This window comes from Fonsecaea nubica, assembly GCF_001646965.1.
Source record: "Fonsecaea nubica strain CBS 269.64 chromosome Unknown Scaff119, whole genome shotgun sequence".
Lineage (NCBI taxonomy): Eukaryota > Fungi > Ascomycota > Eurotiomycetes > Chaetothyriales > Herpotrichiellaceae > Fonsecaea > Fonsecaea nubica.
The window spans coordinates 23,382-43,065 of record NW_019173792.1 but is presented as its reverse complement, the minus strand read 5'-3'; the positions used below and the strand labels follow the sequence as shown (position 1 = coordinate 43,065).

Genomic DNA, 19,684 nt, shown 5'->3' with positions numbered 1-19,684 from the left:
ACGAACAAGCAGCTGTCCGATTCAAGATGGGACGCCTTGTTCTTGACTCCTCCAACATCATCGGCAGTTTCCGTTCCGTCGATTTCAAGGTTTTCTGGAATACGCATTCACCGGGGCCCAAGGTTACATTGCTTGACACATTCCCGGGCACAGACAGCCTCTCTGAGTTGTAAACTGCGCAGAGATAGGACCTATGGGCAGTCATGGCCGCGAGTACACCACCATCAGCACCATGGAGATAGGATATGCCGGATGCCTGAAGGCGACATTGCCGTGGTTTCATCACTCCACCCACAAGACTCAAAGAACTAGCTCGAGGCTGCGGGGCCGTTGGCTTGGGCAAAGCTTGACAATGCTTGTGTGACAGGCAAGCGACTACACATTCGGATTAGACGCTTCATTCTTTCGATGATCCCAGCCAACTCGGTTCGCCATCGAATTTGTTCATTGGGTATCATGGTTTATCCTTATCCACACCACCAGCTGGATGCATTGCTCGCACCACCGCGAGGTGAGGTAGTATTGATCGCTACTGGAGTGGCCTTGCTCGTGTGACTCGACGCCGAGGTATGCGCCCTCGCGTGGCAGCTTTTGATGTAAGTACGGCGGTCTGTCCTGTCTCCTCCTCCGTTCTCTTCCTTCTCCCTGTATGTGAGTGCACGCGCTTGTAAGAGACTACCTACCAAATTCCCAGGGTTCAATTTGGCTGGTGTCATACTGATACTGTGCTGGATTCTTCAATTCCATCGCCATGTCTTTAGCAGATGCAAAGGATGGTGGGTTGCCTGTCAACCCCAGCCGACCTGAGACCTATATCAGTCCGTCACAGCGGAAGCTTTACGATCCTGGTGTAACCTTCGAGGAATACGTACACTACGCCAACCGTACCAGGGAAGAGGAGAAAGTCCAGCAACATATTACTGATGGAGGGATCATGCAGCAAGTTTTTCGGAGGAAATCCTCAGTCACAGCGGAAGGAGTGCCAGTCAACAACGGTGCTGATACAACTGCTGAAAAGGAAAACACTGAAAAATCTGTGCTGCCTGGGACAGACGGTCACGACAGTCAAGAACCCACCCGGCCACGACGCAGAAGCATCTTGTCCAGACACAGCCTGGTCACTGAAGAGGAATGGCGAAACGCATCCCGGGCATTGAGGACCGCCAGTTGGGGAGCCGGCTTCTATCTCATCACTACAGATATCCTAGGTCCTTATGGTGTTGGATTTGCTCTAGGAACCCTCGGCTGGGGTCCGGGGGTCGCTCTCTATACGGTCTTCGCCTTCATGGCTGGGTACTCTGGCTATCTTCTGTGGCAAGTCTATCTCGGCCTCGACTCGTATGAATATCCCCTCCGCAACTACGGAGATCTGGCTTACCGCACCATGGGCACAACTGCGCGATATGTGGTGAACATTCTCCAATCGATCCAGCTACTCCTTATCACAGGTCAAGTTATCATCCAAAACGGCCAGGGTATCTCGCAGACATCCAAGTTCAGGCTCTGCTATGTCGTCTGCGTCGTCTTGTTCGTGATTGCGGGCTTCTTCATGGGCCAGGTCCGTACCCTGCGAAACTTTGGCGTCTTCTCCATGGTTGCCGTGGGCCTCAACTTGCTGGTGATATTCATCTCCATGGGTGTCATGGCTCACTCGCCACCGAATTATGCTATCAGCGTCCTTGGCTCCGCTGGCTCAGCCGTCAATCCCGCCACCATCGCGCCAGACGAGAACGGCGTCTACCCATCCATCATCCACTATGGTGGCCTCCCAGACTCGAGCAACTTCGTCGGCGCCATCAACGGCCTGATGAGCGGTGTATTCGCGTACGGCGGGGCGCAACTTTTCGTCGAAATCATGGCCGAGATGCGTCGCCCGTGGGACTTCATCAAAGCCATGTGGGCGGCACAATTTTTCATCTACGCCGTCTACCTCATCTATGGCTGCTATGTGTACCATTACCAAGGCCAGTACAGCTTTACCATCGCCTACATGGGTCTTTCTCCCTACGGATTCCAGGCGGCCTGCGACATGTTGGTCGTGATTTCAGGGTTGATCGCAGCGGGATTGTACGGCAATATTGGAATCAAGGTGCTCTATAATCAAGTTCTGCAGGAATTGTTCAATGCGCCACCCTTGACATCAAAGTCGGGGAAATATCTCTTTAGTGCGATTGTACCGGTGTACTGGTCTGTGGCCTTTATCGTCGCGGCGGCTATTCCAGTGAGTGTCCTCCCTCTGGTCAGATACAACTTTTTCTTGCACTCCCTAACCCATGAGATTAGGACTACTTTGGCTTTGTCTCCGTTATTGCAGCCTTTTGTATTGTGCAGTTCAGTTACTCGTTCCCACCCATCATCCACCTTGCCTACACCATGCAAAGGAACTCGATGACACCGGGCGACGGTTTCAATGAACAGACGGGTCAAACTGTCCGGAGCGAGCATGGTATAAAGAGGTTGATTAAGGGATTCTTCGCGGACAAATGGTACATCAATGTGTGGCACATTATTCACGCGGGCGGTGCGTTGGCGACGGCGGGATTGGGCGCGTACGCCGCCATCCAAGGCATGATTGAGGCGTTCAAGAATCCTCAGGTGAATTCTTTTACATGTACAAGTCCGCTGGATTTGTCCGCCGTTTAGGTACGAGGAGAATGAGGAGAGGATGCTGGCTTCGGTTTCTTTTCTGTGAGAGTTAAGGTGGTGAGACGCAGCAAATACAATAGCAGTGGTTGGGTATTTGAATTCCCAATGACTTGCTTGGTGTATGGGATGCCTGTTTTACCTGCGACGCGCACCTCCCGCCTTGTGTCATCTCCCGCAAACAATCTTGGTTCCTTCCTCGTCATGTCTTCCAGAGGACTCGGCCTCTTTATCGTCCACTGATCTCGCGCGTCTCACGAAGATAACAGGAGGGAAAGGCATCGTAGTCTTTACGAGGCGAGCTCAGTTTGATCAGTGCACCAAATCATGTTCAGTCAAGCGCTGGTTACGTGGGCACGGATGATCGCGCAAATTGAGCGAAGGAGGTCGCAGTGGTCTGTGTCAGCCTGGGATATCCGAGACGCGTCATCAAGAAAACAGCAAACCGGTGAATAGACAGTCAGGCAGTGCATCCGACATACAAAGCGTAATGCAATGCCATGAGACATGAGGGATAGCTCAGAGAAGAACTGGTGTGCGTTAGAGGAGGCCAAGTCAAGCTCGCCCAGAGTTTGCGGGACTGCGCAATCAAGCCTCTAGGCTGGGGCACAAGCCAAGGCCCACGTTCTACAAGAGCTGCTAAGCTTTTCTCTTGGGCACCAAATGCGTGAAGCTTTTACGGAGTAAGTAGGCGAACTGTGAAGCCCCTCCCCCTCCAAACTGCGTTCTCTTGCCAGCTGCTCGAGTTTATACACTGCGAAAGACTGTGGGCGGACTGCGCGTCCTCTCTCCACGTCGAGGCGGAGTAGTAATAATGCAGGGACGAGGGCCAGGAAGGTGAGGAGGGACTGGGGTTCGTCTAGCGCTCAGGTTCTGCTGTGTCATAGTATCGTTATTATTGGCAGAAACACGGCGTAGTAGAAGACGTTAGCCAGAGCCAATGTACCGACAGTTGTTCAATATTAAACAGTTGAGGCAGTGCTCGAGACGCAATCTCGCGAGGACACGCTTCGGCATCGGTGGAGCCCATGTTGCGCTGAAGGATGGACAATGGCCACCAAACGGGGTGGAGGTCAAGTTTTGAGACACGGTCGCTCGGCTCAAACTGGGAATCGTTTGACGCATGATCCAAAACATTTGCGTAGGTCAGTTTTTTTTAGGGGGTCAGGGATCGATCGACTGGGGCTATCTTTCTTTGTCGCCCTTTCGAACTCTCACTCTCTTGTCTTATCCAAACAATCTCGACGCACCGCAACAAGACAATCGTCGCCATTCTTTTCCATCTTACAACCATCAGAATTTTCCGAAAGAGAGCCTGTGCAGGCACAGCGTCGACTCAAAATTCCCGTCCATCGCTTGCGCCCATTTCAATCGCCTCGCCTATTCTCATTGTAGATATTTTAACGCGCGACGAATCTGGGGCACCGTTTGACCGTCATCAACCACCGTCGGTTGTCCGCCTTTACTCTCGTTATCTTCTTCCAACTCACACGCCATGAGGCTCCTGCCTCTGGCCCTTGTGCCTGGCGCACTCGCCATTTCACTCGATATCAATGATCCCAGCAGTGTGACGTCGGCTGCCTCGTCAGTGGCATTTGACATGATGACTTCCTACACTGGGAACCAAACGGGCCAAGTTCCCGGACTCTTACCTGGTGGTTTGAGCTGCGATCCCAACAACCCGGCAATCTATTGTTGGTGGGAGGCTGGCGCAATGTTTGGCTCGCTCATCCACTATTGGCAGTACACGAATGACTCCTCGTATAATCCTGTGGTGGCACAGGCGCTGCAATTCCAACGTGGACCTGACAACAACTTCAACCCACCTAACCAATCGAAGAGTATGGGTGTCGACGATCAGGTTTTCTGGGCCTTTTCCGCCATGGATGCCGTTGAAGCAAACTTTCCAGAGTCCGATGAAGAAGACGCCCCGTCGTGGTTGTCGCTGGCCCAGGCCGTCTTCAACTATCAGAAGGCTTTGTGGGACACTAATACTTGCGGTGGTGGCTTCCATTGGCAGGTGTTCCAGTTCAACGCCGGGTGGAATTTGAAGAACGCTGTATCTAACGGAGGGAATTTCCAACTCGCTGCACGACTCGCGTATGTGACGGGCAACTCAAGCTATGCCGACTGGGCGAACATGGTCTATGACTGGATGGAAACCAGTGCACTGATGCAAACGGATCCATCGAGCGGCGTTCTCTACATTTGGGACAACACCGATTCAAACAACAACTGTACGGATCAGACCAGATATGTGTGGACCTATAACTACGGCACCCTTCTCGTGGGCTCCGCATACATGTACAACTTGACGAATGGTAGTTCCGTCTGGGAGGATCGAGTCAACACCATCTTAAACAGCACCTTCACATTGTTCTTCCCCTCACAATACGGGGGCAACATCTTGTCTGAAATTCAATGTGAATCGACTCTGGTGTGCGACCAGGATCAAAAGAGCTTCAAGGCATATTTGGCGAGATGGTTGGCTGTGACCAGTCTGCTCGTGCCGTCTACAGCCCCCCAGATTATTCCGAAACTCCAGGCCAGTGCGCAGGCAGCTGCAGGACAATGCGACGGTGGTGCCAACGGTCGTGAGTGCGGCATGCAGTGGTACACGAGCACTTGGGACGGCTCGACTGGCGTTGGACAGCAGGTATGAATTGCTAAACTTGACGATCTCTTTGCTGTTACTAATGTTCCTCTCCAGATGGCTGCATTGTCCGTTATTGGCAGTGTTTTGAACTCACAAGCTCTGATGCCCAAGTCCACAAGGACGGGCGCGACCTCGAAGAGTGACCCGAACGCCGGGTCCACGGCACCAACCAATCCTGCCGCCTTGCGTGATAACATCACGACGGGCGACAAGGCTGGGGCAGGAATCCTCACCCTCCTCATGGCAGCCCTTGTCATTGGTGCAGCAGTTTGGTTAGTAACATGATATCAAGATGGTTTCTTGGGTACGGCGCCAGAACTGAGATGAGGGTCTCGGCGGGGATCTGTGCCATTCATGATCTATGTCTCTCTATCTTTTTAGAGTTTGGACACACAAATTTCACGGTCTGGGCTGCTTCCGGTGTGTTTGTATATTACTGGAAAGGGCAGGCACATAAAACATGCGTCCGATGCCATAGCATAGTTGATTCCAACATTGATGAAATTCAGGGCTTTGAAGAGCCTCTCCCAGCTGGAAGAATCGAGTAAAACCCGCTGCTTTGGGATAGTTGCTGCGTTAGGACCTCATACTCTAGGGCGGCAAGTCTGTGTTTCGAATTGGGACGACTGCGGAGACGCAGTGCGCACTTGGACAATGAAATAATTCTTCAGCAACACATATTTATTTCGGTCAAGAAACAGAGGTCGCTCAATCACCCCCGCGTGTTTTCAATCTGGAATCAAAAATCCTGTCCCGATACAAGTACCTTTGATTTGCGTCGCGGCAGCCTCGACAAGATGGGTTACGCCTTCGATAAATGCAAGGAGAGGCCTGCGCACATTGACGAGATCCTGAACGGCCTCAACCGCTATAACCCTGAGACGACGACCACGTTCCAGGAATACGTCAACCAGCAGTGCGAGGAAAAGTTCTTTGACGCATACGCAAGTCTCGCTCTGCTCAAATTGTAAGGAAACCCATGTGCTGGCAGCTAGCCACCCCCCTAAAAAAGAAAGCCCCCAGCGATTTCGCATGATGAAGAGAATTTTCATACCACGTTTCCTATTACCTGACTTGTCCCTCGGGAACTATGGAGAGTTGTATTATTAGCTCTATCTGATGCCATCTCATACTTTGGAGAGCCTCAAGTCAAACCGGTTTTGGTACTGCAGCGACCGACATGCTAACCTGGACTGTCATAGATACCAATTCAATCCTCAACTCCTCCACCCCGAGACTGCGACAAACATCCTTGTCAAAGCGCTGACCGTCTTCCCCTCACCATCTTTCTCCCTCTGTCTTGCGCTTCTCCCTCCCTCGACTATCCCCTACAGCCCTGGCAACACCTCGATCCCCACCACGGATCTCACTGAATCAATACAAAAGCTCACCCGACTAAACACCCTGCTCGAGTCCGCTCAGTACGAGGCATTCTGGTCTACGCTTGAGTCAGACGATCTTTACTCAGACCTCTACGCCGACGTCGTTGGATTTGAGGACTTGGTGAGAATACGTATCGCGGGAGAGGTGGGAAAGACGTTTCGACAAATCGACCTCAGTGTATTGAGCGGATGGCTGGATTTGAGAGGGGATGCGTTGACAAAGTTTGCCCAAACAGCCTGCGGCTGGAGGGTCACTGGGCAACAGGTAGACATTCCAGCGAACGCAGAAAACGAAGCCAAGAGTGAGACAAAGGGTGAAAGGGTCGGAGTGGATATGTTTGGCCGAGTGTTCAGGAGAGGCTATGAGGCGCCCGCTTGAGATACAGAGCGAAGGATTTATTGACGACATCCGGTCCAGGAAATCACAGAGCCTGCAGCTTTTTGGTCATCCAAATAGCTGTGGGTTATGGTGGCTTCCACAGGCTGCCCAAAGACGATGAGGCTCTGGTAGCATCCTATCCGAGGCCGCCCCCCTTGTCAAATGACGCCATGTTCGTCCAGGAGTTGACGAACGTCTCTTGAACTCAGTAACAGTCTCGATGGGCTTCTCAACTGTGGATGAAGTTCCATTTGCCTGGAGATGAAAAGGAGAATCATGATTAATGGTTGCACAATGCGGGAGTCCGTTGGGGCAATTACGAGTCCAGTGACTATAGTTGGCTCACGAAACAGAGCTGCTGTAGACTGCAATATTGCAGCAGCAATTCGAAAATACATTGATGTCGAATTCAAGGACGCTTAGAACATCGCGTGCATCGCTCGCGTGTCAAAATCAACCCCGGGGGGTTTAACCCTAGGCCCCAGGCGAGAGACTAGTGGCCTATAGGGCTAAGGTATTCGCCAGTAGAGCAGCTTTAGCTAAATTCATGGGGCCAGTTGGGCGGCGAGGCGGAAGCTGCACCCAGTGGCGGAGTGCCAGCCAGTCTGGCCAAGTGACACTCTGACACTCACTCTAGCCTGAGGCAGCGATGACATCGTTCACCCCCTTCAAAGGTCTTGGATCTGATTCACCTTGTCACCTTGTCACCTTGCTGGCCCCCTTCTTCCAACAACATGTGATCATCATCAATCACGTCCGGCATCTTACTCTTCATGTTTTCTGACTCTGGACACATCTCTTACTTCAAACGGACCATCATTCCAACATCTTGATAGTGCGAGAGCTCTGATGACGGCAAATTGACCTCCTGCATCTCCGGCCACTCCCTCGTCTTACTCTCCACCACCATGATCGCACAGACACCGACCGCCTTGCTATTACTACACCTCCCCGATGAGGTCCTGATTAACATCTTCAGCTACCTCGATTTCCGAACCCTGTGCAACGCGACTCTGGTCTCCAAGCACTTTGACGACCTGGCGGAGCCCTTCCTGTATCACACAATTGAGGTGGTCAGTGGTTGTCAAGCCTCTGCCCTGTCAGCCAGTCTACATGCAAATCCCCGCCGCATCTCATGGATTCGCTCGCTGCTCGTCTCCACTAAGTTTGGGGAAGATCATGGCCTGAGCACATTGCCAGCTTATATTTTCATGATGCGAAACCTCCAAGACCTGTGTCTCGAGACGCCCGACTGCAATGCGAAATTCCCCGAGGAGAGAGTCGGCTGGGTCAATCTGCAGGACCGGTATGAGCGCATCTTCGAGGCAGCTTCAGCAGTAATACCCAACAGTGTGGAGCGGGCCCTACCCAATCTGCGAAACTGTAGGTATTCTGGACCCGATCGTGTTCATCCTCCAGCTGATCACTATTTTAGGCACCTTACACTTCGTCGACGGTCAAAAGGAGATATATTCTATGACCAAATACGCAATGCTCTTCTTGCACCCGAATCTGCGCTCGTTGACAATGTCGTGTGCGAGCACCGACTTTCCCGACCGACTGCTGCGACAATTCCAGGGTGACCCGGCACTCGTCGGATCGACGAACCTCGAACACCTACATCTCGAAGAATGCGATATCTTCTCGCCTTCCTTGGAAATTCTGTTGAGTTTCCCTCGAGCATTGAAATCGCTCAAGATTAGTGAAGGCATCCGCTATGACGGCATGTTTACTAGGAACAGTCGCATGCACGGCAACGTATCCCCCGGGACCTTTGTGGATGCCATAGCCAAGCACTGTACCCACTCGCTTGAGCACTTGTCTTTGAGCCTGGGATACTCGAGACCATCTCATCAGCCATTCAGCCATCCCGGCCAACATCTCAATCTGTCAGCCTTCCGTGCTCTCAAGCAACTTGACCTCGATGTGCGGACAGTCAACCTGATAAGGGTACGAGCCGTGTGCGATCACGCCACGTGGCGCCGACTCCCGCCGAACCTCGAGACTCTCAAAGTGTTTGGTATTCCCTTGGGCGATCGACCACCATTTCACGCTCGGCGACGGGTTTGGTTTCCTTTCGAAACATGTATCGCGACCGACAAAGCGAAGCATGGAGTACAACTTCTCAGTAACTTGGTATATTCATATGAATATTACAGAGAAGACGACGAGCCTAGATTGACCGTGTCCGAGGATGGAGAAAGGGAGGAACAAATCAGCCAGGTTGTACTCGCACAGCGTCTGATGGTCGAAAAATGCAGAGAACTGCAACCCGTTTTCCAAAAGGCCAGTGTGAGGCTTGAAATTGAAATGGTGGCTTTACCTAACGGATTCATCCCACCATATTTATTCACAGAGGACAAGCCAAAATACTTCACACTGTGGGAGTCGGCTGCGAGATGAACAACTGAAGACGGATCAATACTACTACAGTGCTCCTTGGCTCATCAAAACCCGAGCTGGAAATTTCTTGGTTGTTGATTAAACATCAAACTTGAGGTACCAGGCCTGAACAGAAAAGATCCAGATGTCAAATCCCCGAATCCGAGACGCAGAATAGACTCCCAATCAGGCACACAGCTCACCGATGCCCTCTGACGTCGCAAACGAGCCTCGCTGACAAAGAAAATACGGATATCCAACAAGCGTGGCGGGTGTGGATGAGACCGGCGCGCCATTCGCCCGACTGGGCCACCACGGCACCACGGTTATGTAAGATCAGTAACAGAAATGCGCCTCTCCCCTAAATCGCATGTGACATATACCTATTCAAGCGGCAAGGGTTGCAGGTCTACCAATCCGCTCAGTCCGAGGAAATCTAACGACCAAAGGGCCTGTGGGGTTCTAGATGCTTTCATCATGGTGTGAGGTGACTCATCCATATCTATCGCATTTGCTCGGCTGGTTTCTTCCGCAAGGGGCGCCAACTACTACTGGATTCAGCTACTCGGTACAGCAGCCTCGTCTGGTCCTCTACCACGATTACATTTTTCTCCTTACGGCAGTAGTGGTCGGGCCGCTACAACCAACGGCGATGCCAATGCTTCGAGTCTCAGTTGCTGACAATTCGGTGTTGTATGGTGGAAATGCTTCAACCCTGGCTCGACTAATCATCCTACCCAATACAAGAGCCCTGTTGCCCTGCAGGTTCTTCAGATGTCCACTTTTCCTACGGGCGCATCATAAGCTACACAACGTCGGTCAAATATCGTTCCCTGCATGATTAAGCACAGGTATAGTATGGGGGTCTGAAACGCTAAAAGAAGGCCTGAAGTTTGTATCATCCTAATAAGAAGGGAACCTGCTGCTGGCATACTCCAATCCGTTCGTCTTCATCCCTGATTCGGCTTTTCCTTGTTGCCCAAATCAATCCTCACGATACGGAACTATCAACATGACGAAAGCAATTCTGGATGCGATCCAAGACGCACCTTTGGGGCAAGCAATCAATTGGATAACCAAAGGCAGATTCTTTGCTTTTCCAGAACAAGACCCCGGCTTCTCCATCCCATGGGAACAGGCCACTGTGAATGAAAAAGAAAAGGAGATCGAGTCTACCCCAGATGTGGATGTCAGTCGCCATACCAGCCATACCACCACTCCGCATCCTGTTTCTCGCGAACAGTCACATGCAAATCGTGAGGACATCGAAGCTCGAAACCTGAGTACTATTCCGACAGCCAACTCCGCTGCTCGAGGAGAGTTCACAGTTGTCACCACGCGGACGAGGACCAGAGAACAGACACTGCCGTATTCTCGGGAACGATTCGAAGTTGAACAAGAAGAGGCCATCGAGCGTCGACAAAGCAGCGTTATCGCCCCTCAGAGAACCGCGGACGGCATCATCCTGGTGGACTGGTACACCACTGATGATCCAGCAAACCCCCAGAATTGGGGAAGCTGGAAGAAAGTCTGGGTTTCCTTTCTCATCTTTATGTATACCTTCGCGGTGTACTCTGCCAGTGCTATCTACACCTCGGCTGAACCTCAGGTGATGGCAAAATTTGGCGTGGGACAGAGTAAAGCAAGCTTGGGACTGAGCATGTATGTCCTGGGGTATGGCTTTGGCCCGATGTAAGTTTGATCCTGCATGTCCCCTCCAACGCCGGTGTGTTGTTCACGATGCTCACATGGTTTGATTCAGGATCTTCTCTCCTCTCTCCGAGCTTCCGGCCATTGGGCGAAATATCCCCTACATCATCTCCTTTGGCCTCTTTGTGATCCTCTGCGTGCCTACCGCACTAGCAAATAGCTACGCATCTTTGCTTGTGCTGCGATTCCTGACCGGTTTCATGGGTAGCCCCTGTCTCGCTACCGGTGGCGCATCCATGGGCGACATGTACGGCCTCTTGAAACTTCCCTATGCTCTCACGGCATGGGTCGCTGCAGCATTTTGTGCGCCTGCGCTGGGGCCGCTTTTGTCGGGCTTTTCGGTTGTTGTAGAAGGCTGGCGCTGGGCATTGTGGGAAGTCCTTTGGATGTCGTCCCCAATCTTTGTCCTCATGTTTCTCTCCATGCCCGAAACCTCCGCCAACAACATCCTCTTGCGCCGCGCACAACGTCTCCGAAAACTGACGGGCAATCCGAACTTGAAGAGCCAAGGAGAGATCGACCAAGGAACCATGTCATTCTCCAAAGTCGCGATAGAGCAGATGTGGAAGCCCATTGAGATCTTCTTGAAGGATCCCGCAGTCTTCTTTACGAATGTCTACACAAGCCTGATATATGGTGAGTGCCTCCCTTATACTTTGCTGCCCATCCACCTGCAGAATGCACATTGTGACTAATATGCTCGGAACAGGGATTTACTACTCCTTCTTCGAGGCTTTCCCCCTTGTCTACGTCGGCATGTACGGCTTCAACATTGGCGAACTGGGTGTTGTCTTTGTCTGCATCGTCGTCGGCTGCGTCATCGGTACTCTCATCTATGTGTCGTATGTGTACTTCTACCTCGAACCCGACATCAAGAAGAACGGCCTTCGTGCCCAAGAACACCGTCTTGTGCCAGCTCTTTTCGCCACCACGCTCTTGCCCGCAGGAATGTTTTGGTTCGGCTGGACATCCACGCCGCATATCCACTGGATCGTGTCCATTATCGGCATCACGTTCTACGCCGTGGGCGCCTTCATACTCTTCCAGTGCATCTTCATGTACCTGCCACTCACCTACCCACAATATGCCGCCTCTCTCTTTGCAGCAAATGATCTATGCAGGTCTGCTCTGGCTGCCGGGAGCATCATCTACGCGCACCCACTGTACGTCAATCTAGGTATCGGTCGAGGCATCAGCGTGCTCGGTGGCCTGCTCTGCGGCGGTGTCATCGGCATCTGGGCGCTCTGGTACTTTGGCGCGTCTCTGCGTGCGAGATCCAAATTTGCCATGAGCTAAGCTACTTGGAAGGAGATCCTTCTCAAGGATTGATTAAGATGGCGTGAGTTGGTTTCATGGGGTCTCTGGAGCTGGGTATGTGCCCTGTCGCCCTTTTACTTCCCAACTTGAAGTGACGCAAAGTACACGGACTAGAGACATGGATGGACAACCGGGATTCCACAAAAGGAGATGGCCACCCCCTTCCTTTTCTTTCTCTTTACATTCGTTCGGCACGGACGGAGTTTCTATCGTCTCGTCACGTAATCTCAACACCCCGGCTTGCCTTTACTAGACTAGGACTTGATGATAATGATGTTGATAATGTGTATCTCACTATGCTGGTGGGGACTTGTGAGAAAGGCTCAAGCAAGAAAGCAAGCAGGGGAATGAAGAGAGGCCACTTTTAATTATACATAGTTACCACCTAAGTAATACTTGGCATAGAGGGAGGGGGAGGCTTTCAAGGAGGGCTCGGAAATGACAAATGACAAATGACAAATGACACTACCATATGAAAACACGTCGAGGTCATGAAACCAGACATGTGGCATGCGTCAATCGTGGAGGTGCAAGTTCGAGGAAAAAGGCTCCAGCAGAGGCCGATAGAACCTCCAGCTTAAATGTAAATTTAATTCATGCTGTCAATCATTAGGTAGCCACTGCTCGAAACCCGGCGATTTTCTTCGTGGTCTTGATGCTCTATTTATGCAACAGCCACCTCAACAGCCACCTCGTCTCTTTGCATGGTCCGCGCTTTCCTACTGGCCATAGCCTTCCGGCGAGCTGTCAATTCCGCGTTGCGCCCGACCCTCTCCATCCACTTGACTTCGCGAGCAAGAAAATCCCTGACCTCGTCGTCTGTCGGCCAGCCCAGCTTGCGACAGTGCTCCCGTGCTTCCCAGACATCATGGCCATCACTTGGTAAAGGACTCTCAAACCTCATGCCACCATCTCCTCCACAGGAAGAATTGGCAGGACTCAATAAGCTACCCTCGAGGAAGAGTCTGATTGCACAGAGTACATCCCGGAGCGGAGACGGGGTTAGGTGCGCTGTGTTCTGAGACTCGGATTCGGGGGCAATGTTCTCTGTCCCAAACACCATGGCATGCTCATTGACCCATCTCAAAAGCACAAGCAAGCCACGGATGTCATGAACAGACACTAGGATGCTGATCATAAGTTTGAGATCCTCCAGGTCAGGTACAACAAGGAGCGTACGTTCACACCCAGGAAGAAAGGCTGTCATGCGACCATAGATTGCTCGAGCGAACGTGGACTTTGCAAGAGAGCCGAGATTTTGTGGTGGGATGCGCATGTTCACGTCCCTCAACATCATGTTCAGCGCCTTTGTCAAATGGCGGAAGGTGTCGAGGTCAGGATGGATGTCAAGACCCTTCTCCTCTGGGGAAAGAATCCTTCTCAAGCGGCGCCACACAGCTGCTCTAGCTGCGGCACCTTTGTAGTTTGGCGGTGGTTTTCCGATGCTCACCGAAGCCCCTTCTACAAAGGCGTTCCAGACGCGAATGTCTGTGATGCCTGCAGCGAACAGCAGTTGCGACGCGTATGTCAAAGCAGGCACATCTTGATGATTTCTCTTGATCAATTGGTCCGTAGCAAAGTCCATCCTGCCAATGTCACGAAATATTAGTGAATCATTGGGTCCGCTCTTGCATATAAGCGCAATGAAGGCAGCCAAAGTGGACTTGGGGATTTTGTTCAAACTGTCCCGAATAACGGAAGCCGGGTATTTCTCTGCGTGGCGGAGCACGTCTTTTGTGACTTCATCCCATCGGCTAGCTTGAATGTACCCAAATCCAGTTTCAAGCTTCACGGAGTGGTTCAACAGGCTGGCAAGAAGATGACCAGCTGGTTTGACCCCGGCCCGCAGCATGTGCTCATAGAATTCATCCGCCGAAGGAACCTCAGTCTCAACATAAATGACCTCTCGGGGATTTTCCGAGACTTCAAACGGTTCTTTGACATCGCCTGCGAGGTATTTCCAGCCTAGCGTAGAGTCTGGCTGAATACTTGAATTGAGGAGTTTCTCCAGCATCGCAAAATATGGTTGATAGTGTGCTTGGGAAGCGGGTTTGGATTTCTCGTAGGAACAAAAGGATGCCCATGCCTCTCGCTTTGTTCTTGTGGCTCGAATGCGCGCCGCCCAAAGTTCCGGTGGGTCGCTGGATTCAATTTCTTCCTGCTTCCCAAAGCCCTGTAACAGAAGCCACGGCCGTCGTTGGCGCATCAATATGGCGCGAGTTTGAATCGTAGGGCTTCGGTCCGTATCCCACCCTGCTAGAACAGCAGCACTCCTTTCCCAGTCGCCATGAGAGTACCCTGCTGTCTTCATTCGTTGCAATAGTTTGATAACACGGCTCTCCTTCCCAGGATACTCGAGATCCTGTTCAATTCCTGACTTGATATGACGCCAAGGGGGCCAGGATAGAGACTTGGCCTCAGCCCAAGCACGTTCCTGCCCCGTTTTGGGATGCAGTAGTTGGACTGCAATCAAAGCGCGATAGCCCTCACGCGTCAGTAGCAGCTGTGGGGAGAACTCGAACATTTGACGGACGAGTGAGAGTTGCGCATTTTGCTGTGAAAGATATGCATTGTATGGTGTTTTGTAGGGAGCCAGAGATATTAATGATAAGAAGCGATTGTAGATGTGGGAAAGGCGCAACAACTCCGGACCCTCGAGTGAACGAGGATGAACACTGTAGTAGTCCGAGAAAAGGTGCCTGATGACAATACTGATATCCTCGAAGCACTCGGGTGCCACTGACCGAGCATGTCGCAGTAACCGAACAACTAGGCACACTCTTGTAACCCAGGACCAGCCAAGATACTCCTTGGCTTCCAAACAGATTTGTAAATCGGCCAAAACACTTTTTATGAATCCCTTCAGGGCAAAAGAACTGATGTTTTCCGCGCGAAGGAGTTGTAAGAACACGAACTTCGGTATCCGACCTTGTCCAGATTCGCGTACTTTTTGCGCCAGGATCAGGTACCTCGTAAAGGCAAGGTCAACGTTGTCCGATGAGAAAATCCACGCCCAAGTTGCGATATCAGTAATGTCGTAGCCGAGATTCTCCAGAGTTCTCAAAGAGTCCTGAGGAAAAGTAGTTCCTAAAGCAGACAAGAGCTTCTCGTCGTCCTGAGCGCCATGCAAAAGGGGGGCGACATTCTGAAGGTAATCGAGGAGAAGTTTGCGAAGAAAGGTTGAGCTTCTGAATGTCGTGGTAGCTTGTTCGCCCACCTTCCGGCTGCTCATTTGCCAGTGGAGGACATTGGTATAGGACAGGTCAACCCTGTTCCGTCTGGGATGAGAGGGAAGGAACAAGGATAGAATTCGATCCAGTCGTCTGCGAAGCGGTGACCAGTGTTGTGGACGATCCGTTTGAGGTTCGGACGTGCGACTGTGATCCGCCTCTATGTCTTCTGTGTCACGCTCTGCCCCCTCTTGAGGATTCTGGCGGCTGCTGGAACAGCTCCCGCCATCTTGTCTGATGTACTCGGAAAAGTCAGAGAATTCTGTAGGGAACAGCGCTTGTTGGTGAGCTAGAAAATCCGATACAACCGGCGTTGGAGTAGCAGACTTTGTGCCTTCAGCCCGACTTCCGTAATGTCGGGTTTGGAAATGATATCGGGCAGCTCTGGTGCGAAACTGTAGGTGCAGGAGAGAGAAGGCAAGAGGCCTTCCGGTCGGAAGACGAACACGTTGGACGCTGAGCATCCATTGATGCTTCAGCGGAGAAGCAATTGAGAACCTCAGGAAGAGAAGAGCTGCGCGTGATAGACGTGGATTAAGATGCCGAAGCGAGCATCATTCCTATTCAAATTCGATCAAGAGTTGAAAGGCGAGCTGTTCTCGGTACAGTGAAGATCAAAGCGAAGGCACGCAGGCGCGCCAAGCCAACGGCCAACTGCGGCTGTCAGTCGATCGCAGTCAAACTGCATCGACTTCAGATTCGGAGCGTCCGCAGCGAAAAAAAACACAGTCAGGTAGATTCATCTCGCGATCCACAACCAAGCTGCTCCTGGTGGCTTACTCCATTGCACCCGGCCGAACTCGGTTTACCATTCCTCTCGTTGCGTTCCTGTACCAGTCATCCTGCAAGTCCGCAGCGCGTGTGGACAACCCCCTCATCGCTCCCTTTTCTTCTGCCAGTGTCGAGACTATTACACCACCCAACCTGTTACAAAACAAAAAATCGCGCGTCGTTTGTACACATCAAGGCTCTGAACCATGTTAAGAGACTAATATCGCGATATACATCGAAGTTGCATGTGGTTGGGTTAGTTCACTCCGGCTCGTCGCCCGCCAACACCATCACAACGGGGCTCCTCAAATTCATCACGACGATTTCCCAGTATGGCCGAAGTCAACGGCATCGCAAAGCACGAAGATACTAGTACGGTTTCCGCATCGCACCTGGGTAAGCGGAAGCGCACGGTTTCTCCCGAAGTTGCGCCAAAAGACACTGCTCTACAATCGACCCTACAAGATGTCCTGCGAGTTCTTCGCAAGTACGTTTAGCTGTTCCACGTACGTGACAGACTACTAATACGCGGTATAGACATGACACCACTCCGTCGCTTCTCAAATACCCTTTATCTTCGTCGAAGTCCGGAGCACCTGACATTAAACGGGCCCGCCTTGTCAAGTCAGAATCCGCCAACGATACTATCGAGGATCGCATTTTGACAGGCTCATATGACTCTTTCAGCGCCCTGAAAGAAGATGTTCGAAGTGTTCAAGATGCCCTAATCACCGATATATCTACTATAACACAGAATGGCAAGGTCGAAACCGATGTCCAAGGGCAATTATCAACGTTAATAAATGTGCTCGACAAGTATGAAACTGAGTCTTCAGAAGTCGCCAAAATCAAAAGTGAAGACTTCCCGGGGGCGGACTTGATCAGTTCAAATACTAAACAGTTCCTCTCTCTGCGCAGCCAAGTCAATGGTGGTGTCCAGATTCTCTTCTCGGGCCTCCAGGTTCTCCAACAACCTGAAAACGACTGTACAGCTGTTATACCTGAGACCGAAGGCTCAAGGCTACCTAACGGATTCGAACTTACAGACTTCTCGTCATTGGGTGGAGATCAAGATGCAACGAAGAAGCAAGAAAAGAGGTCGTTCGGGACAGTCTTTCGTCCGATCGGCCGAGTCAAGCCTCTAGATCTGCCGCACACGGCAAGGGACGTGGCGAGAGGCAACAATCTGGAATTCATTCCAAACTCTAGCCGAACAGAGAATCTACCCCAGAACAAGCACGACTACAAGTTTGCGAGATTGGCTACGAGTTCATGGCTCTCATATTCTACCACAAGTACCCAACCACAACAGGATAGGAGGAAGGGACAGCCGACGTCCAGTAACAATGACTTCAAAGCAGCCCTCGAGGCCAACAGCGTGCGACAAGGTCATGACCTCACTGCAGATGAATTGTTCAGCTCTGTCTATTGCTCCTTCGCGCCAAGCTCAGACAATGCATATTCTCTTGTTTCTGCCAAAGACAAAAGTCGGCAATGGTGGCAACATCACGGCGAGCAAAAGCTGTCAAGGCTTTTCAGGACAAGGGACTCGGCAACGTCATTTGTTGATGGACAAAATGGAGGAACAGAAGACAAAGACGAGTTCGCCGAGTTGGTCGCCAACTTCAAGCCTGAAGAAGACGAGGCAGAAGACGCCCAACCTGAAGCCACAGAGAAGGATGTTGAGAAACTTATGGGAGAGGTTTCCGAAATGATTGAAACACTCAGCTCCTATCAGAGGAACCGTAGCCTTGAGACCATTGTGTCTGGCGCCGTACCGAAGCCAACACACCCGGAAATCGACACCTTTGAGATGCTGAGAGACCAACTTAACATCTTGGTCTCGTCATTGCCTCCTTTTGCCGTCGCCAAACTCAACGGCGATCAACTCGAAGAGTTGAACATCTCCACAAGACTTGTTGTCGAAGTGCCTGACTATCCGGGGACAGGACAAATAGATGACTACATGATGCGTCGACAAAAGATAGCCCATCAAACCACAACGGCAGTAAACCGTACGACGGGGACGCCTCAACAAGTTCGCCCGAACTATTCTCAAACACAGGGGACTCCGATGGCATACAACACCCAAGTTCGAAACTACAATGCTTCTGTGCCCGCCACTGCGGCTTACGGCATTCGAGCACAACAGAGTTATCAGACCCCCACAATTGCGCGACCAGCCTATCAGCAAAATGCATATCAAGCTTCGGCAACCCCTTACTCATCGTCTCGACCCACGATACAACAGTTTCAGCGACCCTCCATGCAGAATGGTTATGGAAGTTATGGCAGCAATGCGTCAGCGCCGACCCAGACGCAGCCGCAAACCCCGGGCGGGTATCGACCGACTCAGCCCGGATATCAACAACGGGCACAAGACAATGCTGCCACACTGGCGCGATCGGCCTCACCGCAGAAGCCAATAATCAATGGTGTTCCCGGGCAAGGACACCAATACCCGCGTCGACCATATCAGACTCAGCAGCAAAGTCAGCAACCACAGACACCGTACACATATCAGCAGAGGCAGGTTTCTGGGACCCCCAGCACACCGATAGCAGCTGCAGCTGCAACAACTCGGGGTCCATACGGTGGCAGATACGACGGTTCAACAGACCGGAGCAGCAATGCTCCGGGCGATAGTTCCTCTCAGACTATAGAGGTTTCTCGGTAAACAGGACAGGCGCAAAAGGTACGGGCTGGGACAAAAGAAAGGAAAGGTGCAAGGAACCTGGTTCATATCCTTGCGTCTTGTGTACTATTATCCCTGGCGGTAACAACTTCGGTTCTTCGATTCTTGGAGACATGCCTGCGTTTAATCTCGTTAAAAGAGAGGTGGTGATGAGAATGAAATGGGACTATTTATACCAGAAACGGTGGGGGAGAGAAATCGCCGATTTTAATGCAGTGGTTTGCTATACCAATAATGAATTGATCATTGAATATTGCCTTTCTTTTTTCTCCTCTCCGACGTCAACCTGACCCTTTAGTTCTCCCTTGATCTTTGAAGCACCTCTCTAGCTGTCCCCAGAAGACTACAAAACTTGGTAATCGTCCCTCCGCGATGACAGATGAGGTTGCCTATCGAGTGACGAACGCGGCGTTTTCTTTGGAGCGGCACACTGGGGTGTCCGGCGTACGCCATCAGCATCTGGGTTCCAATCGTCGAGTCGATGGATGTTGCACAAAGGTCAACAAGAGGTGGGAATGG

At 51.6% G+C, this 19,684-nt stretch overlaps 6 protein-coding genes across 6 annotated transcripts; 5 read left to right on the top strand and 1 right to left on the bottom strand.

The window, feature by feature from the left end:
* Window positions 1-751: 751 nt before the first annotated feature.
* On the top strand, window positions 752-2,643 carry AYO20_10701 (hypothetical protein; the record flags this gene model as incomplete). Its single annotated transcript, XM_022648957.1, has 2 exons — window positions 752-2,221; window positions 2,284-2,643. The coding sequence occupies 2 exons, from the start codon at window positions 752-754 to the stop codon at window positions 2,641-2,643; spliced, it is 1,830 nt and encodes a 609-aa protein (XP_022495057.1).
* A 1,495-nt stretch (window positions 2,644-4,138) lies between these two features.
* AYO20_10700 (hypothetical protein) lies at window positions 4,139-7,060 on the top strand (the record flags this gene model as incomplete). Its single annotated transcript, XM_022648956.1, has 4 exons — window positions 4,139-5,299; window positions 5,354-5,571; window positions 6,087-6,266; window positions 6,502-7,060. The coding sequence occupies 4 exons, from the start codon at window positions 4,139-4,141 to the stop codon at window positions 7,058-7,060; spliced, it is 2,118 nt and encodes a 705-aa protein (XP_022495056.1).
* Window positions 7,061-7,968: 908 nt separating this feature from the next.
* On the top strand, window positions 7,969-9,463 carry AYO20_10699 (hypothetical protein; the record flags this gene model as incomplete). Its single annotated transcript, XM_022648955.1, has 2 exons — window positions 7,969-8,443; window positions 8,496-9,463. 2 exons carry the CDS (start codon window positions 7,969-7,971, stop codon window positions 9,461-9,463), a joined length of 1,443 nt encoding a protein of 480 aa, XP_022495055.1.
* A 991-nt stretch (window positions 9,464-10,454) lies between these two features.
* Window positions 10,455-12,448, top strand: AYO20_10698 (hypothetical protein; the record flags this gene model as incomplete). The annotated part of the gene is made up of 3 exons (XM_022648954.1): window positions 10,455-11,134; window positions 11,205-11,788; window positions 11,862-12,448. 3 exons carry the CDS (start codon window positions 10,455-10,457, stop codon window positions 12,446-12,448), a joined length of 1,851 nt encoding a protein of 616 aa, XP_022495054.1.
* Window positions 12,449-13,133: 685 nt separating this feature from the next.
* AYO20_10697 (hypothetical protein) lies at window positions 13,134-16,163 on the bottom strand (the record flags this gene model as incomplete). The annotated part of the gene is made up of 1 exon (XM_022648953.1): window positions 13,134-16,163. One exon carries the CDS (start codon window positions 16,161-16,163, stop codon window positions 13,134-13,136), a length of 3,030 nt encoding a protein of 1,009 aa, XP_022495053.1.
* Window positions 16,164-16,802: 639 nt separating this feature from the next.
* On the top strand, window positions 16,803-19,147 carry AYO20_10696 (hypothetical protein; the record flags this gene model as incomplete). Its single annotated transcript, XM_022648952.1, has 2 exons — window positions 16,803-16,957; window positions 17,008-19,147. 2 exons carry the CDS (start codon window positions 16,803-16,805, stop codon window positions 19,145-19,147), a joined length of 2,295 nt encoding a protein of 764 aa, XP_022495052.1.
* Window positions 19,148-19,684: the final 537 nt, after the last annotated feature.